Source organism: Kryptolebias marmoratus, linkage group LG16, assembly GCF_001649575.2.
Source record: "Kryptolebias marmoratus isolate JLee-2015 linkage group LG16, ASM164957v2, whole genome shotgun sequence".
NCBI lineage: Eukaryota > Metazoa > Chordata > Actinopteri > Cyprinodontiformes > Rivulidae > Kryptolebias > Kryptolebias marmoratus.
The window spans coordinates 16882785-16907549 of NC_051445.1; the positions used below are offsets into that span (position 1 = coordinate 16882785).

The 24765-nt window shown below is 41.0% G+C and overlaps 1 protein-coding gene across 1 annotated transcript in view; it reads left to right on the forward strand.

Moving 5' to 3' along the window:
- Window positions 1-13807, forward strand: part of LOC108232257 (MDM2 binding protein) — a 30918-nt gene extending 17111 nt beyond the window's left edge. The window contains exons 13-23 of the mRNA XM_017409899.3: window positions 1517-1630; window positions 3478-3633; window positions 7595-7688; window positions 7825-7983; window positions 8407-8502; window positions 8581-8844; window positions 8948-9102; window positions 9917-10029; window positions 11835-11948; window positions 13596-13661; window positions 13750-13807. Coding sequence (XP_017265388.1) covers window positions 1517-1630; window positions 3478-3633; window positions 7595-7688; window positions 7825-7983; window positions 8407-8502; window positions 8581-8844; window positions 8948-9102; window positions 9917-10029; window positions 11835-11948; window positions 13596-13661; window positions 13750-13794 — 1376 coding nt within the window. The 3' untranslated portion in view covers window positions 13795-13807. The remainder of the gene's footprint in view (window positions 1-1516; window positions 1631-3477; window positions 3634-7594; window positions 7689-7824; window positions 7984-8406; window positions 8503-8580; window positions 8845-8947; window positions 9103-9916; window positions 10030-11834; window positions 11949-13595; window positions 13662-13749) is intronic.
- The last annotated feature ends 10958 nt before the right edge of the window (window positions 13808-24765 follow it).

Sequence of the window (24765 nt, forward strand, 5' to 3'; positions counted from 1 at the left end):
AATCATCAAAATTAAACGAAATAAACATTTGAAATATATGAGTTTGTATGTAATGTATGAATATAATATACAAGTTTCACTTTTTAAATGGAATTACTGAAATCAATCTACTTTTTCATGATATTCTAATTTTATGACCAGCACCTGTATATAACTGAATATCTGCAGCGCCTTTATTCTCATTTGACACTCTTCACTCTTACAAAAGGGGATCCAGTGTGTCGCTCAATGACACTTGAATATCTGGCACGGCTGAAAATTGAACCTTCAATCCTCCACTTGGCTGCTGCGATTACTCGAAGCTTTGGCCCCAGAACTGATTTGTATCAGTTTGTTTTTAACATTTTTACCTTCCCCCTATGTGCCTTAAACTCAAGGCTCCAAGGATTGAGGGCCCCTTTTATAATTTGAAAACCTCCCTCACATTGGACTTTGCTGAGCATTTTATCAGTACAAGTAGCTTTGCGAATGTCCAGGAGTCAGTTGTTATCTTCCATAATGTGAAGGGAAGCCCTGCTCGTCGGCATGATGGGATAGAAACCCTGTTGTTTCATTAACTGAAGCTGAGGATTGTCAGTCGCTGCTGTTGCAAAAACTGGTAGCCTTCACTGCTGCCGGCCATTTAAACCCCAGTTATTCTCTTAATTAAACCCACATGTCTGTGATTTTCCATCTTCTTCCTTCCCTTTGCAGTTTTTTTCTCCCCCATACGTCTCACAGCTCTGGTTAGTTTGTTCTGTTAATGTTTTTCTTATCGTGGAAAAATAAATTAAAAGCGTAGATGGACGATAGAGTCTGCTGTGGGCTTTCCCGGCTATAAGTTACTACATGGGTGGACGTCTATAGAGATGGAAGTTTTTGTTCCCTAACTTAAAGTTTCTTTCATGATAAAAGTCCTTGATTGTTCTTGTGCTAATATGAGATTCGAGACCCGCTGTGAAGTTGCCTCCTGAGAGCTTCTGTTGTTGTTTAACATTTCATGCAACCTTGAGGAGACATTTTTCTTTGTTTTATATACTTTAAAATGCGGAATAAGCCTATAAAGGTGCCCGTAACGGCTTCAATGACAGAAAAGTTTTCATTAAAATGAATCTTTAAATACACATAAGGGTTGTTGTAGCTGAGGACACCTTTGTGTATTGTACCAGGAAATGGTGTGTCAGCGTTTACCTGGGCTTGTTGTTTTTTTGTTTTATTTCAATATGGCTCTAAACTTTGTTCTTCAGTTATGTGTTGTGTAATGCAGAAGGATTAGAGAGAAGTCATTACTGTAAGTAGCAGAAAAAGGTTTTATCTTACTCTTTGTGGTAAAACATTTCCAAACTCCTGGCCTGGTTCTGGTCTGCATGGTGAATGAACACATGAATAAATGTTAAAACAGAAATGATTGCGAGATCTAACAGAGTTTAAATTCCACTTCCTTTCATGGGCCACATATATGTTTTTTAAGCTACATGTATTCTTTCTTCCGTTTTTCTTATTTTCCTTTATTCACGGCTTTCTGCTTTTCATTTAGGAGTTTCTGTAGAAAACATCCTCCATCCTCTGCCGTGTCTCCAAGGAGAAATGCTGCTGAACAGAGAGAGGAAGGCGACCCGGGTTCAGGCACTCGCTCTCAGAGAATATCTTAGTAAGTGCAACATTTTAAAGATTTGGAACATAGCACAAAAACTCGCCAAAAAGATTAGGATTGATCGTCTTGCAGATGATCGATGATCACCAACTCCAGTTTTGGACAATTCCAACTTCTCTTTTAGAGCTATAATTAACAACAGTTAGCCTAAAAAGAACATTTCACTTTCTGTCCCTGGAACCTATAAACATATCACCCAAGTATTTGGTTAGTAAGAACTCAGTATAAAAATAATTACAGTAATTATCTTTTATAGGCCTTTTTTTTTGCATCCCTCAAACACGAAACTGCGCCGTATGACAGGACAATCTTTATTTCCTTAAAAGACCTCGGATTAAGAGGAAGTTCAGCTGTGTTGAGCGTATTATTTGGAAGGAAAAAACTGATAGATGTGTTAGATTTACAAATCACTCACACACTTGATTGTAACTACAGACGTGGCAAATTACACCCAAAAAAAAAAATATTTCTTTGCTTACAGTTGTTAGTCTGCTAGCAAGTTACAGGTCTCACAGAAGCTGGAACTACATGTCTCATTGGAAGGTGGTGCTTCAAATTTAAACCTTAGTGTAGAAAAATGAGAAGTAGATTTATCTCTGGACAAAATGTATTTTCCTTTCAGTAGCTTCTTCTGTCTGTTGTGCTTCTATTTCATTTCAAACATTTACCAGAAGTTATAAATGGCTAACCTTGAGTCTTCTTCTCAAGCATCCACACTGAAAACGTCCTATTGTTAGTGCAAAGTAGCTATGATGTGTTCACATACTGGGACAAAAAAACCTGTAAATTTGATGCTTTTAGTGTCAGATCGACCATTCACCAGTCAGTCCAGTCAAGCCAGGTAGTTTGCATTTTTATTTGCTGTAGTTAAATGTTTTATTTTTTACATCCAGTTGAGAAAATATCCAAAGTAAGTGGCTGATTGCACTGGCTGATATTTGTGTATAAATTTGATGTCATAGACTTAAAGGTTGTAACAGTGGAGTCCACTCCCAAGTTTCCTGAAATGTTGCCAAATCTCAGCTCTCTCCAACCCCATTATTTCACAGACACACATAATTTCTCCTTGGCAGGCAAAGATACCGACACACCAGTGGAGTGGAGCCAGATTAAAGGAAGTGCAGTGAAAATCGTCATACTTTAGGGGAAGAAGTGGGTCTGTTTCTTTGAAAAGGCCATGAGCCGAGTGTAAAACCCTGACAGACTTGGAGCCCTAATGAAATTCATCGCAATTTATTCAGACTTGACATTAAATTGTGGAATGGCGTGTCCGTGAAAGTTGCAATACTTTAGAAGCGCTATTCAAAGTTATTTTGACTTATACGAACCATGTGTGTATGGGTATATGCGCGCACGCAGAAATGGCTTTGTCTTTTCTGTCTTTTCCACCGTGTGTCTGCATGTGTGTGATCAGCGTACAAGCTGAAGCTGTGTGTGTGTGTGTGTGTGTGTGTGTGTCAAAAACCTCATTTATCATTCTTTTTATATTTTCCTGGATCTCTCTTAACCACAACACTTCAAAAAGCCCAGTTATACATCCAGTAATGCATCTCACAACTTAACAAGTGAAAGTGTTATTAAATTCCTATTGAATTCTTACATTTGAAATGAATTTTTAACCAAATGAAACTATTTAACATCAAACTTTTAAGGCTTAATTGTTTCTTGAGAGAAATAAAAAAAGCCTTTTAATTTTCTCATGCTTTTAACTGGAAACTAATAAAATAAATACCTGTTTTAACATGAACACCACAGTCAGATTTACAAGCTGAGTTCTCCAGAGAGCCTTAAACAAAACCCAACATGTAACCAAAATAAATCCCCGCCTCTGTGTGTGTAACCAGGACAGAAAGAAGAAACCTCAGCCTCCAATTCAGTGCCCGTCAGTGACTTGAAGGCCGTCCTGAATCTTGCCAGGGAGCAGTACCTGAAGATGTTTGACTCCGCTCTTCCCACTGCTGCCACCTGTCTGACAAATGAGCCACCTCCAAAACACTCAGGTATGAACTACGAAAGAGACAAAAATAAGCCGCTTCTTCTCACTGCTTGGACCCTCACATAGTGACAGTTTGAAGAAACAATAACAGAGTATTATTTTGCAAATAAATTGTCGATAGTAAAACAAATCGCGGCTTGCTACCACAGCTAAATGAGCACAATGAGGGTAGTCATAAAAATATAGCTTAAGGGCTAATAGACCAGAATGTCGGGGAGTTTTAATGTCATAAATGCTACGCCGTTATTTGGAAATGTTTGGATTGTCTTCAAAATATTACCCATCATTTTGTTTATAGCATTTGTTCTGTGATCTGAAACATTCACTCATCTTGTGTATTAACATTAGCATAAACTTTCATAGACTAAGATTTTTAGCAGAACAACACCATATTGCAAAAAGGTATTTGCTCGCCTCCCTTCAGGCGTATGATCTTGAGTGCCATCCCATTCTTAATCCACAGGGTTTAATATGATGTTAGCCACTCTTTGCAGCTATAACAGCTTCAACTCTTCTAGGAAGGCTTTCCACAGGTTTAGAGGTATTTATGGGAATTTCTGACCATTCTTCCAGAAGCACATTGGTGAGTGTAGATGCTGATGAAGGGATGAAGGCCTGCCTCATAGTCTCCTCTCTAATTCATCCCAAAAGTGTTCTGTCCGGTTGAGGTCAGGACTCTGTGCAGGTCGGTCATCCACGCTCCTCCATGTCTTCATGGACCTTGCTTTGTGCGCTGGTGGACAGTCATGTTGGAACAGGAAGGGGCCATCCACAAACTATTCCTACAAAGTTGGAAGCATTAAATTGTCCAAAATATCTTAGTATGTTGAAGAATTAAGAGTTCCTCTCACTGACCAAACTCCTGAAAAACAACCCCACACCATGATCCTCCCTCCACCAAACTTTACTCTTGGCTCAATGCAGTCAGACAAGAACCGTTCTCCTGGTCGCAGCCAAACCCAGATTCATCCATCAGATTGTCAGGCAGAGAAGTGTGATTCGTTCCTCCAGAGAACATGTCTCCACTGCTCTAGAGTCCAGTGGTGAGTGGCTTTCCTCCACTGCATCCGACGCTTTGCACTTGATATGATGGAAGGAAGCCCATTCCATGAAGCTCTCACAATGTTCTTGAGCTGATCCACATGAAGGCCACATGAAGTTTGGAGGTCTGTAGCTGCTGACTCTGCAGAACGTTGGTGACTTCTGTGTTCTATGCTCCTCAGCATCTGCTGAGCCCGCTCTGTGTGTTTTTACGTGACCTACCACTTTGTGGTCGAGTTGCTGTCTTTCCCAATCACTTCCACTTTGTTAAAAAACCACTAACAGTTGACTGTGGAATATTTAGCAGCGAGGAAATTTCACAACTGGACTTATTGCACAGGCGGGATCCTATAACAGTACAACGCTGGAATTCACTGAGCTCCTGAGAGCGACTCATTCTTTCACTAATGTCTGTAGAAGCAGTCTGCATGCCTTGATTTCAAACACCTGTGGGTGAGTGAATACCGATGGCAATATAGTGTGTTTACCATTACCATTTTTTCTATGTGGCATTTACATAGATTTAACTTTTCTAGACCTTCCACAAAAGAAAACACTTGAATTCTTTTAAAATATGAACCAGCAAACATCAGGAACAGCACTGATAGGACGGTGAACAGATGTACAGACATGCAGTCTGAAGTGCAAATCAGCCTATTTACCTAAAGTCCCTTCTCGCCCTCTGTTCTCCATTAGGTATGTAATTTGCATTTCTGTGTCTACGTTCCCCCGAAGCTGTGACTTTGTGTGGGCTGACAAAGCTTTGGCAGGGAGCGTCGGTCCTTTTCATACATGGAATTTTTCACCCTCAGCCCATTACTCTGCCCGCGCTCATCTCATCTGTAAATCTCTGGTACCCAGACAAATATTTCTGCCCCATTTGACGTAAACATACGAGCTTCCTGTCAGAGCACAAGAAAAGTGCGGAGTTGGTGATATTTCGGATGCACAAAATTCATTCATTCATTCATTCAGCGTCTCTTTCTGCCAAGTATTCAGTATGTTGACTAGCCGATAACCCTGGCAATCCATCAAACAGCTCTGGGTGCTTATATCACACAGCTTACGGAAAGTGGGAATCATACAGTAACTTTGGTTAGGATGCAATAACTTTTGCATTTGGAAACTGATTTAATGATCCGTGACAGGTTTTCCTCGCATCTGATGTTTGATGCCACCTGTATAATGTCTTGCCTTTTCTTTCTGGGCGCGGCAGCTTTACCTCTCATAAGAATCTACGGATGCTCATCCATCAGCGTTTCAAAATGATAAATTTCTCTGACTTTTTCTCTCCAGTCATCAACTCCGCTGTGCTTCTTGTATTTATTTATTTTTGTTTGTTTGAGCACAGACATCATAGGAAATCATCTGCGGTAGAGGTTTGGATCTTTCTCGACATGTTAAAGGAGTAGTTTGGATTTTTTATTTTTATTTTTATTTTTTAAGTGAAGTTATCTGTAATCGCCATGTTACCTGCAGTGAAAACTGATATTAGTGTGGATTATCAGACAGAGGTTCTCATGTGGACACAAGCTAACAGCTAGTCCAAATGGGGTCACTTCTAAAGTAAAAAACATCCAGTTTAAGCCGTCTCTATCAGCTTCGTCTCATCCCTAAAGTGTAATCTAGATACATTTTCTTATTTGTCAAACAGGAGATTTGACATCCACTACCCTCCCTCTCTTCAGCAGACATGAAGGACACAGGCTGAAAACTATTTACAGCAGACAGATTTCTTATCTCTAAAACAAGTGATCTACTAAACTGTGCCTCTGTTTGTCGAAGGAGACAACAAGCTTAGTACAGCAAAGAGAGTGGGTGTTTCTGTATGACCGTGAAAGTCTGTACTCATATTGTACGTGTAGTATTATGGTATAAGTGGACTGATTCGGTTTGTTCAGTCCTCTTAATACTTAACCACATTAAAAACTTTATGAACCGCTCTTTATATACTAATCCGTTCAGCTTTTAAAGCAACAGTTCATTTTTTTAGGTGGGGTTCTGTGGAAAGTCCAATTTTAATATCAAAAAATGCCGAGTGGTTCACGTCAATGCTGTTTTTTTTTGTTTGTTTTTTTTATTCGTTACACCTCCATCACTTTTGCTTTAGACTTTTATCTTCATTGGATGTTATGGTTACACAGAAGCCAAGAAGGCCGTGGTCTGTCAGCGGTTCATGTGAAACGAGTTGCAGAACAAAACACTTAATGTCTAACTGGGCGAAGTAACTATCTGTTGGAAAAATAAGGCTGCAAAAAAAGGCAATAAAACTGTGATTAATTGAATTGCCCTGATTTGATTTTCTCCTGCACTACTTCTACATTAAATAGTTTTTCTGTTTCACTTCGCAACATGTTTCACATGGACCGTAACTGGTGACAGATTGGCTTCAGTTTATATAACCATCTGATCCCAGAGTGATGGTGGTCTAAAGATAAAAAAAAATAGGGCCAAAAAGCTAAAGGTTTAAAGAATAGTATTAACATGAAGCACAGTGAAATTTCAGAAATTGGAGTTGATTTAAGATGGCAGAAACCTACTTTGATCTTGGCCCAACTCGTCTCCCCTGAGAAACCGCTAAAGCTTTGAGCGATTTTTTTTTTTAAAACTTTATGTAAGACATTGATTACTAAAAAGAAAAGCTCCACAGAACACCGCTTCAGAAAATTCAAACTATTTCTTAAACAGCTAAACAAAACCCTGTATGCACAACAAAATACCCAGTTGTTCACAGCTGAAAACTCATTTTCGTTTGGAAGGAAGGACACGATACGTCAATATTCTAACTGCACTTTTTCTTGCAAAAAAAAAAGTCGAAATGTGTTGTGCCCCTCTTAACATTCTGAGGAAACTTTCTCAGTTTAAGTGCCTTTGATGCAGCTTTTCGGATTCTCTAGGTGTAAACCTAATTGTCTTCATTTCAGGATTCCAGACGGTTTCTCTCCAAGCGTCTGACTGGCCCGAGAGGAGTGTCCTGCACAACATCGAAAACCTGCAGAGAAGAAGACAGAGGAGAAGGTAAACAGGATTGTCTCCGTTGGGCCAGTTCTGCCCAGAGTGAGCTTTAAATTTTAAAAATATCCAATCAAATTTATTTTTTCTTTGTATTATTGTTTTATTTATTTAATTTTACATTGTGTGTGTGCCTTTTCAGATATGGTCTGTTAGGTCCAGGCTCCAGTGAAAGTCTGCTGGGTCCCAAAGACAGCCAGAGGGGCTCCACCGCTTTACTGGATGCCAAAGAACTTCTGAAGCACTTCACGTCTGATGGTTGGCCCACCGGGGATTTACAACCCCTGGCTATCAACAGAGGGTAGGTTCAGTGATCAGATTGCAGATTGCATCTTCTCTTCTTCTTCTTCTACCGAGTTTTCCGGAGTGAGCACCAGCTGGAGCTTTTAAATCAGTCTTCAATCCTGCAGACATGGCATTTTCAGATTACCAAATGAGCACAGGCTTACTGTGGGAGGGTAAACAACATATGTGTAGATAGCATAGCTCGGTCTCTCTGAATGACAAGCACTTAATGAGCCTATAATTAGGATTTGATTATGAAGACCTATAGCTTGCTTTTGTTTAGAGTAGAATTGTTTACCTGAAGCAAGCAGAACAGCAATCAGTAAATGCTAAAACAAATTATTTTAGGCTATTTTTTTGGTGTTTAATTGTTCAAAGAGTAAGACCTTTCCATTCTACTCACACTCTTGATGTCTTCTTGCTTTCTTATTCCCTGCAGTAATAACCTGTTTCAGTTGTCACCAGACCTCTCACCCAGGAGAATCAGCCAGATGCCTTTCAGAAAAGCCTCAGCCTCTCATTACCATGGCATAGAGTAAGTTTACGTCACCCTTTCAGCTGGCGCTCAGACTCTAACTGCACTTCACTTTTAATCACAGTCCCAATCCTATAGGTTCTGTCTGGATAACCGGTGTTCCCTTGACCGGGATCAGGCTTTTGCACGGCTCCAGTCCCGTCTGATTCGTTACGAGACTCAAACTACCTGCTCCAAGGAGCCCTGCGCCCTCCCCTTTGCCCTCAGCCCCGCTCCCTCACCCGCCGTGATGTCGGAACCAGGAAGTGTGCCCGATGGGGAGGCTCTTCAGAGCGGCGACCTTGCGCAGCTCAAACGCAAGTCCCGGGAAACGGACGCGGTTGGCGGTTATCCTCGTAAGAGGTACCACGGTGCATTTAGCTCCCGGTCAGCGGGTTGTGGGTTGAAGAAGACGATCAAAAAGTATCTTTGGCGTGAAACACAATGTTATATCTGTGTGTTTAAGGCTGGTGAAGTCAGAGAGCAGCGACTCCCTGTGTTCTCAGAGCAGCAGCAGCAGCGGTGCACGCTTCGACTTCAGGTCTCTGCGACAACAGCCAATCAGATCCCAGTCCACCTCGTCCTCCATCAGCACACCTGCAGCCACAGCACGGACAGCAGGTGAAAACAGTGAACCTTGAACTATAAACCATTGTGATGTGACTCGCGATGGCCACTTTGAGCAGGTTCTACATTTTCCACAACACAGTGCAATAAGTTTCATCATTAGGGTTTATTTTAACTGCACAACTATGTGAGAAACAACACATTAAAACTGACAATTAAGCTGCAATTTACAGAAAGATCATATTTCCAAACATTTAGTTCAACAGAATATAATCACTCATTAATATATGCACCAAAAGTAACCTGTAACAAAATGCCTAAAGATTCAAATTAAAACAGTTTCTTTTCTAAGCTGCTTGTTATGAGTCATCACAGCTGGCTCACCCTTTGAGTTTAGGAGCCTTTTATGGCTGCTCCTCAGGTCAGAATTAAGTGGCTTAACAAACAACGAACTAGTCCTCAGACAATAATCAGGTACTGGAAAATGAGAATAAAACTTCAAATAAAAACTTTGAAAGACCTCAAGAAATCCTGACTTTAAAGGATTACAAGAAACTCTGGCTTCTTTTAAAATCCTAAAGAAATGAGGGATGACTTAAGACTTTTGCCTAGTTCTGTATGTTGATGATTGAATAGAGCCACAAAGTGAACAATGCAATAAAAAGCCAAAGAGAGAGAGAGAGAGGGAGTCAGAGGGAAGTCAGTGAAGCTGGACAAATGTAATCAGAGGTCTGAGTTAGAAGTGTGTGGCCTGACCTTTCAGAGCAAGGAACTTGATTTGAATCACTTCCTTTAGTTTGGCACAGCTTTGCACTGGTGTGGCTCAGATGCCTTTTATTGTGAATTCTCCCCCATCCTGACTCTCCAGGTCCGGTGGCTCTTCCATGTCTCGACAAACCTAAACCCCAACAGCAGACGGCTCGTCGGGGACACGCCGAGGACAAGCTCGCTAAAGAGTCCCGCTCCCAGAAACACAACAGAGTGAGTGATGTGTGCACCCACACCCTCAACGACTATACAGTTATTGTGATTTATTTTAACACACTGATGCCCTAAAGGTAAACACAATTACTGTGGATTGCATTTGTTTTGTTTTTTTTGCCAAATAAAGTTGTTTATTATCCAAGTTTGTCAGATTCCAATACTCTGCTCCTCACACAGGAAGACTGAAAGGCACATGTCAAACAAAAAGCATGTATTATACATACTAAAAAACTAAACAAAAGTATAAGTATGGAACTGATGACTTTGTTTAAAAACTACTATTATATTACTAGGTAAAAACTTTCCTTGTAAATCACTGATAAGATGACGCTTATCAAACCGGTGTCACTCCTGTTAACGTGTTTTCACACAAGCTGCATCTTTCTGCCAAATAACAGATCATAAATCGAGCGAATTTAAGAATTTATCAACAAACAACTTTGAAATAACTCATTTATTTCAGTGAAAATGTGCTTTTCTCAAAAAGAAAAGCCCAGGTTATCACAGCTTTTGTGTTTAATTTTGTACTTATGTTGCATAAAAAGTGCAGTTGGTGGTTGTCAATATGTAACTATTTGAGCTTGAATTATAAACACAAAATCAGTTTTACAATCCTAATATTTTTTTAACTTGTATTAGAAATAAAATTCTGTTATTAAACATGTGTTAGCTTTATTTGTTGGATGCCAATCAAAATATGAGATCAAATATACTGAAAATGCACTTTTTCTTTGTAAAAATGTAAAGTCCCCTTATATAAAGTGGAAATAAAAAGGCTGCCTAATCTGTGCTCCTGCTCTGAAGTTTGGACTTTTGGCAACATTTAAAGAATGTCACCAAGTTTGGTGATAACACAGTAATCACCAAAAGAATGGTGGCGCCCTTATTTACTATTACCTGGGTTTTACTGTTGCTTGGAGCAATAATAGTCCAGTAAATTTACATGTTTCTGTTCTGCCAAAGTCTGAAAACAGCTGAATATTCCACCTCCTTCCAGGCACCAATTTTTACGCTCCTAGTGGCAGATGGACACACAATAAAACACACCCGGTCTGTCTGCTACAGCTGAGAGCCATGCAGCCGTTGGAGCCGAAATAAATATTTTATATTCTGCATGATCATTTTGGAGTGTGTGGGTTGCATTGTAATGCTGCACCATATCCAGTTTTTACCTTTAATATCAGCCACAGACGCACCGTTCCTCCCCTCCCGTCTCTCTCATGCAGCCGAGGACGCACACTCGGGTCTCTGCGTGGTTCCTTCTGTCCCCCCCCCCACACGGCGCACCTCCTGCATCCCCGACCTTGGCTTGTTTTGATTTCCGATTACTATGCAAACGCGCCTATCATCCGAACCTGAGCGAAGGGGAGAACAGTTGGCCCTGCTCAGACATAATGACGGCACGTTATTCAGGACACAGATTAAAAAGCCGCCTGCCCGCTCCTCCCGAGACTGAATGGCACTGATGATTCCTCACAATAATTTATTGGGGTTTCCTCAGAAGCGTTGCCGTGACGAGATTAAAGGCGGATCTATTTATTTCAGGAATGTGTTTTTTCCCTGTCAACACCACCAGTGAAATATTTCTGTGTTTGTTACCTGCGAGCTCATGCTGTGAATTTAAAGGCAGGGACGTCCCGCCCAAAGTAACAGCTTTTTGACAGTCATTCTTTTTTATACTGTGCTAAAATTAGTCTCCGTGATCCTGGTTTGCATTGCGTGGTTTGGGAATAAACAGAACTATATTTTATGTTCTCACAGATCTAATACAAAAGTCTGCGTGTGTGTTTTTCTGTCCCCAGATGCTGCAGGAGGTTGTAGCTAAAGCACTTAACCACCATGGGATCTCTGTCGAGCACGAGTGCTTTGAGGCCTGCAGCAAAAGACTGTTTGATATCTCCAAGTTTTATCTCAAGGTTGGTCTTCTTCCTGACCTCACATAGTCATGGTTTTCCTTTTTGTTTGCATTTTTTTTTTCCTTTTTACGACTCGTGTAGGTCTGATGCTGAGTGCTGTCAGTGGTTACTCAAGATCCCTTTTAAAAATAATAACATTTTGAGTTGTTTAGACTCAGCAGCAAGAAATGTAATTTCTTTTGTGCTTTTCTTCTACTTTTTTTTTTTCTTCCTATTTTGATTAAAAATTTAAGATGTGGGGGAGAAACGAGCTGAAGTTCATGCTCCAGCGAGAGTGGAGAAAGAAACTGAAAAGTTTACTTGTGTAGCAGTAACTTTGGTAAAGTCCTACCTTTTTTAAATGTTTCTCATCACAAAGATTTAGTTGAAAGTTCACCATTTTTCCCCTGGAATGTTGGGAAGTTTTAAGTATTGAGTCATGTAAAATGAGCAGTTTTCTTGCTACTCTTCACCAACTCTGGTTAAGAGCGTTTTTCTCGTTTTTTTTTTTTTTTTTAATAAGATGTGAAAACATAACAACTTACAGCAGAGTGGTCTTACAGCTGATCCAGTTTAGCACCAACATTATTAAAAAAAACACCAACAAACCTGATGTGAAATGATGGAAAGTAGGAAAACAGGAAGAGATTGAGTGAATAAAGTTGTATTGGAAGGATTTTAGAAATCCGAACAGAGCTGAAGGTGGATATATGGAGACAATTTCTTTGATTTTGGCTCATAAATATAACAGTTTAATATTTATACACATTATAATCTACTAGGTGACAAAATGGTGATTTAGCCCAGGAACTGATGCAGATCTGTACTCATTCTGGTTCGCTATTAATGCAGTTTCAAGAGGAAAGTTAGCTTTATTTTTTTCACTAAAATGCAAATATCTTGCTTAACCAATTAAATTTAGAATTAAGATCTTGTAATTTTCCTGGTAAATACAAAATTTCTTCTTTTAAAAAAGGGATCATTCATGTTGCTGGTGTTGTTTTGGAGAAAATAGCACTCCTATGAAAAGGAAGCAGGCTGACAAAAGGTGTGACAGGTGCAGAATATTTAAAAAGTTGTCAAAAATCTGCCTTATTAACCGATCAGCTGATCAGTCGGTCTACCTCTGAATACAAGTTCTGAATAATTTGCTCAACTAATACTGATCTGTGTTAAAGGTCAGCCAGAGTTTAATTGTTTAAATTGTTAAAATACTGTCAAAGTTTTTCCTGTTTCAGGAGCAGAAGCTTAACAGTTGCTGCAAATTCAGTTAAATTAAGACAGAAGCCTTTCTGTAATAATTCAGTAACACTCATAGCCTTATTTTATTGAGAGAAAGGTAACAGTATTTAGGTCAGCGTAAGGCAGATCCTATCAGTGTAAGAGAAGGAAGATTTGTATTAAACAGATGTTCATAAACTTGTCAGACTGAATACCTCCTGGTATAAAACAAGCTGATCATCCTGCTGTTTTATAAAAACTCTTTCCAACTTTCTGAGTCTGTCACCCAACACAACAGTTAGTCGGCGCCTTGTAAGAAGACTTCCTGCTCCACAGTTAACGTACTTTCCCTTCGTACCGCTCGTGTTTTCAGTGTTACTTGCTGTTGATTTCCACGTTGTTCGAGTTTAAACGTTTGACCTCAAATGAGCTCAACTTTGATCCCAGGATCTGAAGACGTCTCGGGGTCTGCATGACGAGATGAAGAAGGCAGCGAGTAGCAACGTTAAACAAGTGAGCCCACCGGGAAGCTTCTGGTTTTGTTTTTTTGTTTTTTTTTATGATTCCCAGCTCATTTTTAAAGCCCATGTTTCTGGTGCAGGTCATTGAATGGGTCCTGGAGAAGTCCTCGAAGAAAGGAAGGTGATCGTGGAGGATGAGAAAAGGTGGACGTTTCTCTTGTGTTTGCAGAGGTTTTTACCTCGAAGCGAATCTTCTGTTATATTTGAACAAAGCGTGTTTGATGTTTTAAGCCCTTCTGATTGGTTTTAAATTGTCAGATTAGGTTCGTTTTAATTAATTTAATCCTTTACTTGATTTGATTTGCCTTTACTCTCTAGGAGACTTTTAATGACGACTCACTGTTTTGGTTCTGCGCTTAGCCATGCTGATATACTTTTGTTGCTCCGGAACCTTGAAACGGAAAAGCTGAAACGCACAAAACGACTCAAGACACGCTGCTCCGTCTTCAGTTTCTGAGAGGCTTTATAGGATTAGGTTTTGTCCCTCCGTTTGTTGTAGTTTTAACATTTAAATTTAAACCCTTTCCCACAAGCTCAGACTGTTTTATGGTTTTAATAATTAATCTTTGTAATGTTTTCTTTGCAACACAATAAATGTATCTGATCATATGTGGTATACACTAAGCTCAAGGAGAACATTGTGTGTCGTGTTTAAGAAATGTGCATCATGATGTCACAGTTGACAGCTCGCAGCTCGATCTGGACGGCAGCTGTTATTCAGACAGTGAAAACAACGCTCCAACAGAGCAGCAGATTATGCAGCAGTGATTGTGCCTGATAATCAGAATCGCCCTGTTTCTCTTCGTTTATTAGTCCAGATGCAGCGGGAAGACATTGATCATATTTCTTCACGCCTACAGTGAAATACGACACCTCAAAACCACCGTTTCACCACTGCTGCCATTGCTACGACTGCAGAATCTCAAAATGGTTCATTTGGGATTGTTTGCCTGTTTAATAAAAACAGTTTTTGGCAATCACCAAACTCAAACTACTTCTGACCCAAATGTGCGAAACACTAATGCACTGTTACATTTACAAGCTTTTCAGTTGAAGACAGTTATATTTGTAATCTCTTATTTTCTACAAATTTTAAGATGGTAAACTGGTTGAAAGTTGTAGATGAGGTTTGTACAGTCATGGCAAAGAGAAAATCTACTCTCTTTCACTTTTAGGGTTTTACATTTCAGGACATAATAAAACTGATGATCAGGGTCTAAAATTATTCAAACCTTACCTCACATGTGTAACAAGACAAAGCCGATTCCAGCATGTCATCATTTATGAAACAGAATGGGAAAGCGGTGTGAAACTGAGCTGTTTGTACCTTTTAAAAAGAGTTAATCCCATATTTGCTGTGTAGGTGATTCTAACTGTAAAATCCTCTCAGCAGTGTAAAGGTCGTCCCTAAAGTAAACTGCTGGCAAGCGAGGCTTTGTTTAACATCTCCTGATCCTTCCTGGTCAGCTGATGTGTCAGCTGATGTGTGTCATCACAAGGATTCCCAGTCGAAGGTGGGAGAGAGCAGGTAAATAAAACTGGACAAAGTGTTGAGGATGAAGGAGTCACACTGAGTGTCTGTGTGCAAATAAAGTGCACTATCTGCATGTGCTGGTCTTATCAGAGTAAACCAACAAAAACGGATACTAGAGTTTACTCTGTAACTCGTACGTCCTTGTCAGAAAAGAAAAACAGACTCTGCCTGTGTAGATGATGAGACATCAAATGGTCTCATTTAGGGCTTGGTTCACACAAAGATTACAAAAAAACACCAATGGTTGCAACAAGCATGGTCACTGTGACTTTATAGTTTAGAGCAGTGGTCCCCAACCTTTTTAGCTCCACGGACCGGTTCATCACCATACAGTATTTTCACGGACCGGCCTTTAAAGGTGTGGTGGATAAATACAACAAAATAAAATGATACGACCGGCATGAAAACGGCACAAAAAGTAAATCCAACGTGTCCTTGCAGCTTTGTTGGTTGTGTTATCAACTCTCTCCCCCTGATCAGTGGGAGCCCTGAGCCTGTTTCTCAGTAACGAGACAGTCCCATCCAGGACTTGTTAACTTGTGGGTTTGTTTTTTAGCGGTAACGGATCATGTGACCTAGATAAGCGTTCTGACACACATCAAGAGGGAGTCATAGACGGATGTAGTGGAGAGAATCTGGTCAGTTTTCAAAATAAATGCCGTTCAGACGGAAATACTGTAAGTTAATTATTCTTTCTGTGCGGCCCGGTACCAAATGACCAACGGACCAGTACCGGTCCACGGCCCGGGGTTTGGGGACCTCTGCTTTAGAGTACCACACCAAAATTTAGCTCAATATCTGTAAAATTGACTGAGTTATAGTCATTTTTTTGGGGCTAAGATAAACTAGTTGTGATTACCCTGAATTGGGTTGATTTCAAATGTTAATGAGTTTTAGATATAAATACAATGTTGATGTTTCATTGAAGTCTGTTTACTGGTTCATGAGATTTTTTTATTTTTTTGTGAAAATAAGAGTTATTGCCAAAGTGTTAAGTAAAAAAACTGTGCAGTGTGTCGTGCTTCAGCTATGTGTTTAGGATAATACTCAGCCACTACCACGGCAGATTTTAGCTCAGTATCTGTGAAAGTGACTGAGTTATAGGTGTTTTTGAATTTGCTTAGCTGTGGCCATCTTAAATGGGGTTGACTCCTAAAGTTAATCCGTTGTAGATGCACTATATCCAATTTTCTGATAGTTTCATTAAAATTTGTCCACTGGTGCACGAGATATTTTGCTTTACAGGCGAAGTTGTTATTGCCTCTCGGGGGGGTGATAATGATTTACAAGCATGTTTCTGTATATGAATAAATAGAGCAAAGATTAAATGAGTTTTTTTTTCTGTTTGCTGTAACGTGTGAAATACACATTATTAACAATCGTGGCATGTTCTCATTCCAAGTGCTCCGAGATGAAAGCAAAGAGTGTAAAAGTGAGAAAGGGGCTGGAGAGACTGGAGAACAAAGAGACGGCCTCTTATTTATAGGCTGTTTTATTACAAAAAGCCAAACTGTGTCAGTGTCTTGTAGCTTTTTTTTTTTTTTTTTGGGAGTGATGTTTGTTTCACCAAAGAAAGTGCAACTCCACCACAAACCCTCTTCCTAACAATGAAATCAGCAATAAAAGGAGCTCTGCTGTGGCTTATACATCACATACAGAGTGGTGGATAGTTAGTCACTCAGGACTGAACTGAGACAGCTTTAGTGCCGTCCACATTGTGAGCATGTGCTGTTATCTTGGCCAGAGTTTTACAGTTCATGGGAGGAAATGAATGTATATATATATATATATATATTTTGCCTGAGTAATACAAAGCTCACAGCTTGAGAGACAAAGCTGTTGCAGAGACTGCAGAAGAGCCTCGGATCCCCTGGTATTACCTGTCAGGTGGTCAGAGCGTGCAGAGGCTGCAGCTGGAGTGTCAGCCTTATTTGAACAATGAGCCTCATATGCAGCAAGTTGGGGAAGCGCTGTTAGATTTTTCTCTGTCCTTTTTAAGACTCTGGCTGGTGGTCAGAGGAACCTCAATCCGACACCAGACAGGCGGGAGGAACGGTCTCAGCTGTGCCTCTGGAGACCACAGTTAGGACTGACCGAAGCTGCTGGACTCTCTTAAAGAGTCCTGGTTGTGTTTGTTGGTTTAATGCGACGCTGTGGGTACAAACACCGAGTTCTCAGCTATAAGTCTCAGGAGACGGCAGCGATTCATCACTGGCTGGCAGGTGACATAAATCCAGCCTGTTAATGCAAACAGGCTGGATGGAAGGAGCAGGTGAGTATAAACTAAACAACAATATCTAAAAATCTCATTGTAACAGACACAGTGTTGCAGTAACTATCACCCGCTACCTTTCATGCCAGAGTTTTAAACTGAAATCTGCTGAGAAGGGATGGAGTTGTAGCCATTTTGGTCAAACCTTGTAAAAAATTGAGCAATGTTTACATTGGCTAATGATGATTAGCTGTGGTGGCCATCTTGAATGGGGTTGACTCCATAAGTGAGGGGTGTCAAACTCCAGGCCTCGAGGGCCGGTGTCCTTGAGGTTTTAGGTTTTTCTGCTCCAACACACCTGATTCAAATGGTTTAATTACCTCTTCACCAAATCATCAAGTTCTCCAGGAGCATGGCAACAGGTCATCCATTTAAATCAGGTGTTTTAAAGCAAGAAAATGTCTAAAACATGCAGGAGTGCGGCCCCCGAGGAATGGAGTTTGACACCTATGCCATAAGTTAATAAGTTGTAGATGTACACCCAAGGATTACGTTTGATTAAAATCAGTCCAAAAGTACACAAGATTTTTTGCTAACAGGCACACACTTGGGTATAAACACACTGCAGACTTCACTCAGTGTTTCACCTCATCTATGAAAATCATATTTAGAGTGAGGATGAATCCTGTAAAACCTAAACTGGAGCTGTAATAAGATGAAAGCTGAAAGAAAAAGAAAATCCCCTGAGACGGAGACTGACAGAACGCTGCAACTGTAAGTTTTGGAGGAGAATAATTAGTGTAACGCAGACTACAAAGCCTCTCCCCCAGCTGAAGTGTGTTCTCCGTGTTGTGTTGAGTGGACGGATAATGTGAGCGAGTGCATCAGCGTGTGACTGCCCCCCCTCTACGCAAAAACACACATCACCAAATGTTTTATGAGACTCCATGAAAGCAGGGAGCCATTTAGCTGAAATTACAGTCCTGATTGCTGCGTCCAGTTTGAAGCGGCAACAGTTTGTAACAGTTTGTGCCAAAACTCTCCTCTGATGAGGCAGACGAACCACCATTACCGGCTTCTGTCACATAACTGAAAGACAGTTAAAATCCTCATTACTTGTAAAAGTTTTATTTACACCACACCAGATCGGTCGAGGCCCGGGGTTTATAACGACCTCCACCGTTGCTGCTGACAAACAAGGTGCCGGTGAAAATTGTGCTACTGTTAGTCGAAGACAACGAGGAGGGAAATGAGCCAGGAGACAAAGGGAGAAGAGGGAAGGCAAGAGTGTAGGACTGAGGGTAGCAACTCTAAACGTGGGGACAGTGACAGGCAAAGGTAGAGAGCTGGAGGACATGATGCAGAGGAGGAAGGTAGATGTGTGTGGATGGGCAGCAGGGCTTGAAGCATTGGGGCAGGATTTAAGCTGTTTTACCATGGTGTGGATAAGAAGAGAAATTGAGTAGGGGTGGTTCTGAAGGAGGATCAGAGCAGATCTAAATGGACATGTTGGTGAAGGAAACAGAGGAGATGAAGAGGTGATGCGCAGGTTTGGTGTCAAGGAAAGGAACCAGGAAGGACATGTGGTGGTGGATTTTTCCAAGAGGATGGAAATGGCTGTAGTCAACACCTATTTCCAAAAAGAGGGAGGAACACAGGGTGACCTATAGGAGTGGAGGCAGGAGAACACAGGTAGACTACATTCTGTGTAGAAGAGGTAACCTGAGGGAGATTGTGGACTGTAAGGTTGTGGCAGGAGAGCGTGTGACCAGACAGCATCGGATGGTAGCGTAGGATGACTGCTACTACAGCCACAGTGATTAGAGCGACAGGTAGGAATGTACTTGGTGTGTCGTCTGGACAGAGAAAAGATGGTAAGGAAACCTGGTGGTGGAATAGTGCAGTGCAGGAAGTTATCCAGACAAAGAAGTTAGCCCGGAAGAAATGAGACAGTGAGAGGACTGAAGAGAGTTGACAGGAATATAGGGAGATGCAACGTAGGACAAAGAGGGAGGTAGGAAAGGCAAAACAGAAGGTGTATGATGAGTTGTACAAGAGGCTGGACACTAATGAGGGAGAGAAGGACTTGTATCGACTGGGAAGACAGAGGGACCAGGCTGGAAAGGATGTGCAGCAGGTTAGACGTGTTAAAGATAGAAATGATAATGTTCTAACTAGAGAGGAGAGTGTGATGGAAGATGAAAGCAGTACTTTGAGGAGCTGATGAATGAAGAGAATGAAAGGGAAAGAGGGGTAGAGGTCATAGAAACTGGACCAGGAAGTGGAAAAGATTAGTGAGGATGAAGTTCAGAAAGCTTTGAAGAGGATGAAGAAGGGGGAAGCAGTTGGACCTGATGACACCAGTGGAGGTATGGAAATGTGTAGGAGAGATGGCAGTGAGGTTTTTGACTTGATTATTCAATGGCATGTTTGAGAGTGAGAAAACACCTGAGGAATGGAGGAGAAGTTTTCTGGTGCCAATCTTTAATAACAAGGGTGATATACAGAGTTGCAGCAACTACAGAGGAATTAAGATGATGAGTCACACGATGAAGATCTGGGAGAGAGATGTGGAAGCTACACTCAGACAAGAGGTGACTATTTATGAGCAGCAGGATGGTTTTATGCCAAGAAAGAGCACCACAGATGCCATCTTTGCTTTAGGATGTTGATAGAGACGTACAGACAGGGTCAGAAAGAACTTCATTGTCTTTATGGATTTAGAAAAGGCATACGACAGGGTGCCAAGGGAGGAACTGTGGTGTTGTATGAGGACATCTGGAGTGGCAGAGAAGTATGTTAGACTGGTACAGGACATGTATGAGGACAGCAGGACAGTGGTGAGGTGGTCTGTAGGAGTGACAGATAGCTTCAATATGGGGATGGGACTGCATCAAGGATCGGGTCTGAGCCCCTTCTTGTTTGCTCTGGTGATGGACAGACCAACAGATGAGGTCAGGCAGGAGTTCTGGTGAAATATGATGTTTGCAGATGACATCATGATCTGTGGTGAGAACAGGGAACAGGTGGAAGAGAACCTGGAGAGGTGGAGGTATGCACTTGAAAGACGAGGAATGAAAGTCAGCCGCAGTAAGACAGAGTAGCTGTGTGTGAATGAAAGGGAGGCAGGTGGAACAGTGAGGCTACGAGGAGCAGAGGTCACAAAGGGGCGGGACTTCAAGTACTTAGGATCCACTGTCCAGGAAAATGGGGAGTGTGGTAAAGAGGTGAAGAAGAGAGTCCAGGCAGGATGGAGTGGATAAAGAAAAATTTCAGGAGGGATTTGTGACAAAAGGGTGGCAGCAAAGGTCAAAGGAAAGGTTTTTACAAGGCAGTGGTGAGAGCAGACATGGAGGGAGTTGGAGTGACGACAGAGGACGCAGAAGACAGAGTTAGATGGAGGAGGATGACTCGCTGTGACAAGCCCTGAAAAGGAAACAGACGGAAAATAAAAGACTTATGAAAGTTTTATTTATAAATACAGTACAGTTTTGGCATTTGGTAAATATCACAAAAATCTGCTCTGCTTTTTAGATGAGTTGTTTTTGTGTGACTGTTAGAGACTTGACATGTTAATTTCAGCCATTCAGAGGGAATCTGATTCAAGCTCGTTCAGATCTAAACATAAAAAAATGTATCAGGCGTCTTCATGTTCAACGAGATCTTTCAAAACACAAATTAACACCCTTTTTATCTGTCCCACTGCATTCTACGGAAAGATGAAGTAAAAATGATAACATTAAAGACCCATTATTCCTTGAATGAATGCATATTGTCCTCAGTTCTTAGAGGTTTAAACTAAGATCATCTTATGCTCAGAGATGAGAGTTGTAGCCGTTTTTGTCAAACCTTGAAAATAATGTCATGCACGACCTTATGTGACATCTTGAGATCTTACGCACAAAGTATGGGTGTGAATGACTCTGAGCTACTACCACTTCAAATTTGACCTCAATCTGTAAAACTGACTGTGGTATAGCTACTTTTGCATTGACCAATGATGATTGGCTGTGGCGTTCATCTTGAACTCTGTTGACACCAAACTGATGCTAATCAGTTGTAAATGTCCATCCAATGGTCAATTTTTGGAAAATTTCATTGAAATTTCTCTAGTGGATTATGAGATATTTTGCTAACAGACACATAGGGTAGACTCCAACAGATAACATTAACGTTTTAAGCAAAGATCTGGTGCATTAAGTAGAACTCAAGATATGTGTTTTGAATGACTCTCAGCTGCAGCCACATTAAATTTTAGCACAAAATCTAATCAAATTGAGTAAATTATAGCCTTTTTTGTGGTTTTGAAGTTAACTTTGCTGTGGTGGCCATCTTAAATTAGGTAGACCCCAAAAATGAATCAGTCGTAGGACTACATCCACTGATTGTTTCTTGAAAGCTTCATTAAAACCCGTCTAGTTGCTCAGATGCACGAGCAAAAAAACCACAGCCCACCTTGGCCTTTCGGCAGCGTGTGATGATGATATATTTATTGGAGTGTGTCTCCTGTACGTCGTCACGTGGCTCTTTTCTCACAAACCCCAAACATATTCTGGTCCCCTGCTCTTCAATAAGGAAGCAGACTGGGTGAAACTTGCGCTCGGCTGAACTCATCAAAAGTTCCCCGGCCGTTAAAACCAGACAGGCCGGATCCTGCTCCGAACTTCTGTTGGTTCTGCTTTCATAACAACAAGTGAAATCCAAAGACATGCACAAGAGCACACGCATTTTTTCCCCCCGCCCCGCGTCTCTGTGGGTTCACATAATTGAGGAGTGTGTGTGTGTGTGTGTGTGTGATGGGGTACATTCAGGGGCACTATGGGGACTTGGCAGCGGCTTCCTGAAAACATTCCTTTGTCTCGCACACATCCATCTCTTCATTACCCCACATTTCTTTTATCATCAGCTTCTCAGAAATGGAAACTTTGTATTTTGTTGTGTGTGTTTGTGTGAGAATGAGAGAGGAACAGATGAGGGTGGGGTGGGGGCAGATATACAGTCATGTCTTCCCCCCCTTTTTTTCTGCCCGAGGCACCAAAAGGGTTGTGTGCTGTCAGAGGAAGTGCACAGTTTTGTGTGTACAGGTTTCGTGTGGGCGTTTGTTTCTGAGAGTAACCGAGCTTAACGTGCAGGCCTCTAAAGGAGGGAGGGGACGTCAGCTGACAAACAGCCCTCTGTCTGTCTGTCCGTCCTCCTGAGCATCTCTGTGCACAGTGTGTTCACGCTGCTGGGAAGGTTACTCCTGCTACTCTTTCCCATTAACAGATAATAACAGGGATCGTGTGAAATGAGCCAGGGTGTTTTGTTTCTTTGTTTGTTTGTTTCTTTCTTTCTTTCTGCAGTGTGCTTTTATTTCGTTGTTTGCTGGCAGAAAAAAAAAAGAGAAAAAACACATTTAAAACCCCGATCATAGCTATCTGCTCAGATAATCAATCCGAAAACCCTCAGGAAGTGATAGTTTAGACACAAGGAAAAAAAATAAAAGGTAAAATGAAGCCGAGCAGTCAGCAACAGAACTAACTTCACCTGGGGTGTAAAATGAACGCAGAAAGTTTTTGGCTTCAGCTCAGATTAGTGATGAGGAAATTAACAAAGCAAGTTGTGCTTGGCTTATCTCAAGCTGCCAAGAAAGTGACGGGCTCTTTATTGGACGTTGTTGTAGATTTTATGCATGAGCTGTAAAATAAATCATGACAAAAGGATGCTGTCATTGTTTTAGTGATCCTCAAGTCATGTTTTTTTTTTTTTTTTTTCCTGTGAGCTCAAGGCTTCCGCCGTGCTGGACTTGTGTTGCCAGATGGGAAACGTTGAAGTATCGGACCAGTGGATTAGAATTGTTGCATTTTGAGTGAAGCTTATCGTACACTCCAAATTTGGATTCCAAAGTGGCTCAGAATGATGTCCTTCAATAGCACATTATTATAGACCAGTGGTGTTCAATCCTCGAGGACCACTATCCTGCATGTTTTACTTGTTTCCCTGCTCCAACACACCTGATTCAGTGGTTAAATCACTTCTTCATGTTCTACAGAAGCCTGTTAATCACCCATTGATTCAAATCAGGTGTGTTGGAGCAGAGAAACAAGTAAAACATGCAGGATAGTGGCCCTCGAGGACCAGGGTTGGAGACCACTGGTATAGATGGTGCCTATTATACACTACAACACATTTTTATCTTTAACTAATTGAACAAAATGTTAGAAAAAAAGGTCATCCTGCAGAACAGCCCCTCCACAGGATGGACTACAGGCCTGTCCTGAACAGCTAAATATCAGTCAGGCTGAACTGTAAGACTAAAAAAAACCAAACAAAAGACATGAGAGATGACTCGTAGCATAAACAGGAACAAGCTAGTGTGGTATACAGTATATGCTCATCATTTCCTAATTGTTTTTGGTAATGAAATAATTTAGCCATGCATCAAAGCAGTCAAATTATACATTACGGGATTTTTGGAATTATTGATCATCCGTGTACAAATGGGCAAAATTGTACAGATATTGTACAGATATGACAATGAAGGGGAAACGGTGGGTCAGAGGTTAGAAAGGATGAGCCTGTGATCAGGAGGTCAGATTTGGGTGGCGAAGAAGACACCTTGGATGTAATCTGCAGGTGATAAGAAATGGATAAATGATGTAAATTCACCATAGATTTCCAGCATCTCCTTACAGCTGAACATGCAGCAGATGCGAACAAGTCACCGAAGACTTGAATGTTCAGCGTCGGTAAAATCTTCGTCGTTTCCTTGTGTTGAGCTTCTGCAGACAACTTGTTTTAGTGCATTCTTCACCGACAGCTGTTTCTTTTAAAGATTGAAGAGGCTCTCACTTTCACGTTGAGTTCCTGGGTGCCACTGTTCCTCCTGTTTATATTTAAAAACAAAAAAAAAATGGTTTCTTCCCAAAAACAGAGAAGCCAGTTTGTCGGTCTAGTTTCCTTCAGTGTGATCGCTGAAATAATTGATTAAAGGATGTTGCTTTCATCTTTTCAACGCGCTTGATCAAGAGCACAACTTTTCTACAGCTATACTTTTTCCCCATGGATTTCAAAAAATAAAAGAACAAAAACATTCTTGCTCAACTTTCATCTACAGCGGTACTAGGATGTTAGTTATGGAAACAAAATTAATTTAATGAAGCCGTGCGGCTGATATTAAGAACAGGGCAACGAGCTCTGACACATTATGCTCAGTGAAAAGGTTTCTTCAGTTTGAATGCAGCACAGAGATGGGTCACATTTTGGTGTCTTGTTCTTCGGCACACGTTAACCGATCACTTGTTAAAAGTGCCAACTGTGAAAACGGGGACAAGAGTATCACTGACATCTGCATTTAGCATGCGGACAGAT